This window comes from Plasmodium inui, assembly GCF_000524495.1.
Source record: "Plasmodium inui San Antonio 1 unplaced genomic scaffold supercont1.25, whole genome shotgun sequence".
Lineage (NCBI taxonomy): Eukaryota > Apicomplexa > Aconoidasida > Haemosporida > Plasmodiidae > Plasmodium > Plasmodium inui.
This window is the reverse complement of record NW_008481859.1, coordinates 168,159-176,984: the sequence shown is the minus strand read 5'-3', so window position 1 is coordinate 176,984 and position 8,826 is coordinate 168,159. Positions and strand designations below refer to the sequence as shown.

General features: G+C 47.7%; 2 protein-coding genes across 2 annotated transcripts in view; one reads left to right on the top strand and one right to left on the bottom strand.

The window, feature by feature from the left end:
* The window catches only part of C922_04577 (hypothetical protein), a gene marked incomplete at both ends in the record, with an annotated part of 4,127 nt that extends 777 nt beyond the window's left edge, over positions 1–3,350 (top strand). The window contains 2 exons of the mRNA XM_008820158.1: positions 27–2,361; positions 2,712–3,350. Of these exons, the coding sequence (XP_008818380.1) occupies positions 27–2,361; positions 2,712–3,350 (2,974 nt within the window). The remainder of the gene's footprint in view (positions 1–26; positions 2,362–2,711) is intronic.
* Positions 3,351–3,850: 500 nt separating this feature from the next.
* Positions 3,851–7,213, bottom strand: C922_04576 (hypothetical protein; the record flags this gene model as incomplete). The annotated part of the gene is made up of 1 exon (XM_008820157.1): positions 3,851–7,213. The coding sequence occupies one exon, from the start codon at positions 7,211–7,213 to the stop codon at positions 3,851–3,853; it is 3,363 nt and encodes a 1,120-aa protein (XP_008818379.1).
* Positions 7,214–8,826: the final 1,613 nt, after the last annotated feature.

Sequence of the window (8,826 nt, the reverse complement as noted above, 5' to 3'; positions counted from 1 at the left end):
AAAAAAAAAAAAAAATTAATTTTCAGTGTCAGCGCGGGGGTGGATTCCCTTTCCCTCTTGTATTCCTTCCTTTTTGTTGTGTACAAAATTTTAGTGACCCTACGGTACAGACACTCTCAGAGTTACGCATCCCTGTTGCAGATATTAAATGGCGTCTACTCCTACACGCATGATGATATAAACGAGATTGTCCGCTCCCGTGAGGGAGATAGTGGCGTTCAGTTCTTTGCCTCCGTTTTGAGCAATGTAACCGTCCTGTATTGCAACCATGCGACGAGGGAGGATTGCGCCAAGGAGAAGAACTTTGTGAAGAATATTTGTAGGAGGCACAAGCTGAGGTTCCGAACCAAGGTGCTCAGGAGGAAGGGGGCGGCGGCTGAACAGGAAGAAACGGCCCAAAAAAATCAACCGCGCCGCAAACGGGGGAATAACTTTCTACTCCTGGCCAGAGAATGGAGGAAAAACGTGTACATGCAGCTGACCAGGCAGATAGAGAGGGAGGCCAGCAGGGGAAGACGCATGCGCACAGCGCAGGGGGGCAACCACAATTTCATGTACGCAGAAGGGGGGAGCAGGCCCAAGTACAGGTACCGGGATTACCTGAGCGACGTAGACCACTACATAAAATTGGCTAATAGGAAGCCCATTTCGGAGGTGCTGCTCAAGGGTGAGGGGTCAATCAGAACGTCGCCAAACACGTCGCTAAAGACATCGCCGAACAGGTGGGTAACCGCTCCGATGGCCACTGCGCGAGCCTGCTCCATCGTGAAGTCTCTCGTGTTTGTGGGGCACCACCGAAACGACAACAACGAAACCGTGTTGTTTCAGTTCCTCAGGGGGGCCTTCATCAAAAACCTGAGGGGCATCAAATTCCTCACCGGGTTTAAGGACTGCCTAATATACAGGCCGTTTATCAAGCTGAGCAAAATTAACCTGTACCTGTACATGCAGATTGTGAATAAGTCGTGGCGCTTCGACACGTCTAATCAGAGCCTGTCCGCCACGAGAAACTTCATCAGGCACGTCGTAATTCCGAGCATTTCCTCCTTGTTTGGGGGAGGGGTCGCCAATGCAGTCAACACACAGAAGGTAGTCAACACACAGAAGGTAGCCAACACAAATACGACAGCCAACACCGACAGGGTAGCCAACGTGGATACGACGACCAACACGGATACAACAGCCAAAATTTCTAACCCCGCTAACACTGCTAAACGCGATAACCCCGCTGTGAGAGGCGAGCTACAAAGCAGCCGCGTGTACGCGTACCCCGCGCTGGACCGCAAGCTCAGCAACATCATGGCCCAAACGACCAACTTGGACACCCACCTGCAGTTCTGCACAAACGTCTTCACCATATACATGCACAATAAATACTACTGCTACAACGAGGGAAGTACAGAAACACAACTAAGTGCCAATCCGTTCATCAAAGAATATCAGATCATGCAAAGAAAACTGTACGACTCCTTTTTTGGAACCCGCAACGATCAAATGGATAGACTCATATCAATTAAAAAACTTCTATATGAACATAATTTTTTTTTAAAAATTTTTAATTTTTTGGAATTCTTAATTTTACCCTCCACATTTGTCCGCATGCAAGTCCTCCATGGAATGGTCAGCAAATACACGGGGTTAAATTTGACCTATGCCAATGTAGATCGTGTGTACAAGTCGCTATATGAGTTTGTTCGATCTTACCTGTGCAGCACCACATGGGAAATGTCGGAGGTGACTCGGCAGAGGGGCATATATTCCCTTTGCGATGGGAGGGGAGAAGCACAGGGTGGAGCTAATAACGACGAGGCGTGTAGCCCATCAACCCAGGGGGGAATTTGTTCACCTAATGAGAAAGTACGAATTATACATCTGGATGGAGAAAACAAACTGCTCGTTAATCGAATTTTCTTTCGCATAGTAACGAGTGGAGAGAAAAAAGAGAAAGACTCGGAGGAGCAGGAAGCCCCTCCTCCTCAGCTACGAGAAAAAAACGCAAATGTGTACATGCTCGATGGTATATCAGGACAGGTCTGCAGAATCAATCGCAGCAATGTGAAGAGTATGACCCATCAGAAGGAGACATACCTGTTAATTAAAAAGAGGAGGAAAAAGAAAAGGGAAAAATTCCAAGTATACATTCGTTACCTAAGGAGGAATGATTTTTTACACATCGGCAGAAGGCCCATCAAGGCAACGAAGTTCCTTTCCAAGCGCGGCATTCCCCCAGTTTACATGTTTTCCCTCCCCGTTGTACATATATCGAATTTTCAAAAAAACAACTTGATTTTTTTGCACCTCTTTGGGGACATAATTCAGAATGGAAACTTTTCCGTTCACCAGTTTCTGCAGATGAACGACGTGCGAAGTGCCTTCGTTTACTGCATTCGCTTTGGGAGGTAGTAGCTCGCCAGCTGCCACGTTTAATTGCCTCTTCGATTTGTTACTTATTTGTAATCTCTTTTAATTGCCCTTTCGACATGTTTAACTTTTTTTTGATATATTTTGTTGATGTTTTTTTTTTTTTTTTCCAAATTTGTGCTCATCGTTTAGGGGGACCCTTTCTTGGTAAAGGCCCCCCCCGCGTGAAAATTCACCTTTTGCAAGTCATTTTGGGCGGCAAGGCGTAACCACGTTTGGAAGAGTTTCCGAATAAGTTCGCCTAGCGGCCTTCCAACAGACCACATTCCTCCAAACCGCTTTCCTCGGAGCCGCTTCTATCGAAACAGCCACTTCCTAATCGCAAGATGTACGAGCTGGGGGAGGGCGCCCGGGAAGAGGAGACCGGCGAACACATGGAAGCGAGCATCAACAACATCGCCAACAAGCTGGCCAACATTCTCTACATCACCAGCGTATCCATGAAAGAAAACTTCGCAGCGCGCAACACATTGCAGTACGCTAAGTTCATTAATGACATGAAATCCTACTGTGTAAATCTGATTCAGGCAGTGAACAACCTAAGTGCAGATTTTTACAGTCACACTTGCTTGCCTGTTCATACGATCCCCAGGAATCCCTACAACAACATACAGGACGTGAACACGATTACGAGCAACCTCAGTGTAGACGACCGGGCGGACAAAATTAAAGAGGACAAAAACACGCTGCACACATTCAAAACGACGTATGGCTCAAAAAATTTCAACACCATCCTCAAACACATAGAGCACTTTAACGATAACGTTTTCTCCGCACTGAACAGCATGCAACATGCTAAGGTTTCCCCCCAAAAGTATGCGGAGACGCAGACGTATGGCACGGTGCTCTCCGAGCGTTTGAAGAGCAGGGAAAGGGACAGCGAGCACTTGGAGGTGTATGTCGCCAAGGTCAGTTACGGCCTCTTCTGAGGAGTAGAGCGGTGTGTTAGCTGTGTGTTAACTGTGTGTTAGCTGTATGTTGGCGGTGTGGAAGGGTCACCTCCTTGGGATGCGGCGCCGCTACCCCCCCTCCTACTTTTCCATCGCGGAGTTCCATTTTGACCAGCCCAAGCTACTCTCGAGCTATCCATTTGGAGAAAAAGAGACAGGTATGAAACCCCGGGGGGGAAAATATCCTCACGCAGTTGAATCCCCAGGGGAGTCTTTTTTTTTTTTTTTTGGTGTGGGGGATACTTCTTTCAAGGCTGTTGCTATGCAGGCATTCCGATACATGCGCATCACGTGCAACTACTGCGAATAGAATGAACAGTTGTGGGCGTCATTTTAAGAAGAAGGGTGAGCAGTTCCGTCATTGCTTTTTCTGTAACCATGGACAGACATGTACACAAATATGTACACAGTATGTAAATTTTTTTTTTTATTTTATTCTTTTTTTACTTTGGCTAGCTGCACATGCATGTACAGAATTCTCAACTCCTCAAATGTGCAGCCCCCCCGCCGAACTGATCAAACACGCTGCCACGCCCATCCGACATCTTTGGCCCAAAGGCGGGGGAATTCTTCTCCATTTTGCAATTAACCGCATTCCCATCGAAGTGAAAATAGTTGCCAAAGATGGTCGAGTTAGTGGTCGAATCGGCGGTCGAGACAGCGGTCGGGTTGTCCGGAGGGCCTCTCACATCATCATGGTTATTTACGTACTCATTTGAGTAGCTATGGATAGACGAACAGGTGCCCATGCTGTTCATCTTGTCGTCACCCCGTGTGTAATTATAATGGTATCCAGGATGGTTAATCCGCAGGGCCCAGTTTCTGTTAGCCTCATTTGTATATTCGTCCAAGTGTCCGAATGAGAAACGGTTCTGTAGCTTAAGGATTTCTTCTGCGTGGGGCCCGTAGGCATGGTCGCTGCTGTTGAAATTCTTGTGCAGGTTTACCATCGAGGGTTTGTTCGGTGCGAACGTGTCGGCCATGTGCCTTGAGTACAGGTTGTACGCGTTGATGCTGTGCACTAGGTTGTTCTGGTTGTGTGAGGACGGGTTGTCCGTGTGACCCGTCGAGTTGTTCACGCGGTTTGAATGGTTACTTAGCAGGTTAGGGTGGCTATTTCCGCGGTTCGGCTGGTTTTGCTGATTCGCTTGATTCGGCGCGCCGCTAGGTGGGTTTTCCCCTAGGCTAGTGAAGTCTCCGCCGCACCTGACCACGTAATCGAACCCCCCTTCGTGATTCCCTTTGCGAGGAAAACTGTATCCATCCAAGTGGGGCACAGCTTGCGGAGGTTCCTCCTTGCTGCCACCGAAGTCGTGTACCTCGGTGCTACCGCTGTGTATGTCGCTGCACCCCCCGTTGGTGAACTGGCCCCAGTTGCGCACCATATCTCCCTGAATTTTTCTGAACAAGGCGGGTGAGTAGGCATCGTCCCAGTCGGCAAACATAAGAGGCAGGAATGGACCGCTGCAAGATTTGTTGGAGGACCCCCCCTGCACCATCAAATTTTTCCTGATGGTGCAGATGCACAGATTGGCTTCATCTCTCAAGCCATCCGGAACGGAGTTGTATTTGATTAGTTCGAACAGGGCAAACAGTCTCGCGTTTTCAGGTCCATACACAGACACAGAAAACTGCCTACTCTTTTTCACAACTGAGCTTTCATTCCCGTGGGGGTGGCTCACCTGGAAGCATTCACTACCCTTTTCAGTTTTCATCTTAGCCTCTGCGTCCGTCTTCATCTCTGTGTTTGTCTCCGTATTCATCTCCTGGTTCGCTTCCCTGTTCGTCTTCGCCATGGCCACATGGACCCTTCCATTGGGGTAACTCATTTCTTGGAGGCTCTTCTGGACAAACCACTCGGCCCTCCAGCACTCCTTCCCCCGTACAATAACTTTGTAAATTCTCCCGGGGATTTTTTTTTTTTTCTTTTTTTCTGCCTTTACCTTTTTCTTCGACATTGGTGTAAGTTTTCCCTTCCCTGTCCTTCCCGGTGCACTTCGTCTTCGTGGGTGGAGAGTCTCTGCGCATGCATATTTGCGCACCTCATGGGGATTTGCGTCTTTTGATCTGTCTGCAAAACGGCCTTTGCCATTCATATGTGCACATTCCAATTCGCATATCACTTGTGGTTTTCTAAGACCTGTTTCATTATCCGTGTGGTTACTCTCTTTACTGCTTCTCAGGAAGGAGGCACTTTGGGTCTTCACGAAATGGATGTCCGTCTGTTGTTGCCCAGGGTTAACTTCCTTTTTAACTTTGATTTGTCCACTCCCACAGTGGAGTGTTTCATTTGATTCTTCATTCGTCATTGACACTGGGGTATCCTCTCCGTTATCCTCGATGGTTAAGTAGGCCCCTCCTCCTGGTGTGTATATATGTATATTATTTTTGCTTCTCCTAAAATGGTAGATACGTTTGGAGGAGGTTCCTTCGCTGGTTAGGGTTTCACAAAACGTCTTCTCCTCATCAGAGGGGCCATCCCCATGATGGCTCATGTCTACCTGCCTGCTTCTGCAAGGGATACTTCCCCCTTCCTTCTCCTTTTGCACCGTTAAGCATTCATGGGTTCCACTACACTTGTTCGTCTCACCGCTACCATTGGAAGTGCAGCATAACAACTCATCGCTTAGGGTAGACAGCAGGGGGGGATAACCGCTTGGGTGTGTCATCAACTCAGGTTTGTCCTCCTCGAAGTATTTTCCTCCATTGTGGGAAGGGGCCATTTTGCCCTCGCGGAAGACTCTCTCATCATCTTCGTCTTGGTCGTCTCTATCGTTTTCATCATTTCCATCCTCCTCATCTTCATCTTTGGGGGGATCCCACTGTGGCAGATCTGCCGAGGGGCACTCCGTCGCTCCCCACCCCTCCAGTTGATTTGCATATCCATTCCTCATCTGCAGTGATTGACTATAAATTGGGCTCGACCCCAAAATTGTCGAAGCAGAATCTGCACACAGGGTGGATGCAAGGGTTGGATCACTTCTCACACTGAGCTTTATTTGATCCCATTTATCTCCACGTAAAGGTAAGTCAACACCATTAGTGTTTCCCCCCTTTGACACGGACTCGATCTCGGATGAGCTCTTCATTTGGTCCTCATCTTCCTTCGTGAAGAATTGATTTGTAATTTCTAAATGTGCTATATCTACATGTTTTATGTCAGCCTGTTCGCCTATTTCGTGGGACATCCCACCACAGAGAGGGCCACTTACATCGTTCTTTATCTCCTCAAAATTGTCTTCCCCCCCTGGGATTACCTCTGTATTTTCGTCTTTATTTTGCTGTCTACTTTCCTCTGTACTTTCCTCTTTACTCTGCTCTTTATCTTGCTCTGTACATTCGTCTTCAGTTTCCTCTGTATTTGCCTCTCTCGTTTTTACCTTTCCATACATCCTGTTACTTGCGTGATGTTCAACCTTCTCTAAAAGGGAGAGTTGCGCATCTGTGAGCCTGTCCACTGTGGGGGATAACCTGTGAGGGCTCCTCTGTGGGTGCCCCTTCGAAGTGTCGCCAAAGAGATTACTCCCTTCAACTGGGTTGTCCTCAACGAGGCCCCCTTCAACCAGAATCTCATCAATCAGCCTCTCCTCAACCAGACTGTCCTCAAGCGGGGCGATCTCCATCCGAGTTGCCAACTCCTTTATCACCGCACATCTCAACCCCCCGAACAGTCCTGTCGTCCCGCCTTTATATTTTAATAAAGCATCGTCCACTATTTGATGTTCTTCCGATTTGGCTTTTCTGCAAGAGGAGACAACTCCCTCGCTGCCTCTTTCACATCTGCGCTTTGAGTCACAGGGACAGTGCCCTAAGATGGGGACGCTCGCCTTCCGCTTGGGCATTAGTCTGAAAGTGGAATGGCCACACGTGCGCAGTTGTGGTGTTCCTGCTACTGGCGATGCGGCTGCCGGTGTTACTACTTCTGTTGCCCCTTTTGCTGCCCGTTTGTGTGGGAGGGGCAGTGATCGCGCTAGACAACCACTGATGGGAGCAAGATGCGAAGGGAAATGACGAAGGAGCCGAATGAAGGGTCACACCGAACCTCTCACAAAGTGTAGATAGTCTTGCCTTGCTTAAATGCTGTTAAACGCACGAAGTAGTAACGACAAAGAATCGAAGGCAAGAAAAAAAAAAAAAAAAAAAAAACGAAACAAGCGACGTAGACGAGAGTACGCTGTAGCTTTCCCTACTTTTGTGAAGACACGAAATGGTTGGAATTTTATCTGCCCAAAAAAGTATGTAGAGATAGGCACATGCCGACCTGTGTACGATGCTACGTGCGCTGAGAAGACAACTGAGCTGCAGCTGAGGTGGAATTAACAAAAGAGGGCGTTCTTTGCCGCTCCGCTGCGTGCGCAATGGAAGAGTTAGAGGTTTTATGTATGGGTTTTCTTTTACGTCATTGGAGCGAAAGCATTGGCGGGTGCGGCCGAACAGGAGCCAAAGTGAAGCCAAATTGAAGTCAAAGCGAAGCCAAGACAAAGCTGCCACGAAGTACATGCCCTTTTTATGCATGTCTTCGCCGGTCAAACTTTACAACGGGGAACACAAGTGGGTTAATACGACATCCACGCTACGGCGATTTTGACGAGGCATGAAAGGGACATTTCATTCTGCCTTTGTTTTTTATGCTGCTTTTTGTGAGCTGCATTTGCATTGGGGAGGGTGCTTTTATTTTATTTTATCATATTTTCTTTTAATTTTTTTTTTCAAGTGTTTGCTTATCAGTATATGTACACCTTTCTTTTGTGTGCAACTTTGGCTGGACCCCCCTGCCCGGACATATGTGTCCTTACGGGTGAGTGCGCAACAGGGCTGAGGACAATGTCTGTCAGTACAATCGGCATCATTCCTTGGGATGGCTTCCAAAAGTGTCGTGCCTCAAGCGGGGGAAGGGCTACACATCTCGTAACCCCTACACGTGAGGTCCCCTTTCCGCTGTCTCTCTGGTCAAACGTATCCGTATGGGACAGGTGATACCCTCTCCCATCCGTAAAAACCTATTTGGACCAACGCTCTGTGTAGAAGGGAGGCATATATACTCACATTGGTGTCCTTTCCCTATGATAATTTCACGTGAACTTATTTTGTTTTTTTTCCTATTCGGGTGAAACCGGTGTATATAAGAAGGTCTACTCGTGGCAACTTTCGACGGATACACCCAACGAGGCGAAGCTGCTGGAAAGGATATGCTTTCCCGATTTAATTGTCCTTGCCTCATTTTGATCCATTTTGTGTTTATGCGAGTGGCACCTTTTAATATGACGCAGTTGTTTACCCCACGCCCCTCGGCTGGAGTACCACTTACCTCCTTTTCCATTTCGAACTGCGGCCAATCCAACCACTACCCACCTTTTGGTGGACTAACAAATCGTCGTAACTATTTTTGGGGTGTCCCTTTTTAGCAATTAACTAGGGTGAAATTTTTCCCGCGGAAAAAAAAAAAAAAAAAAAA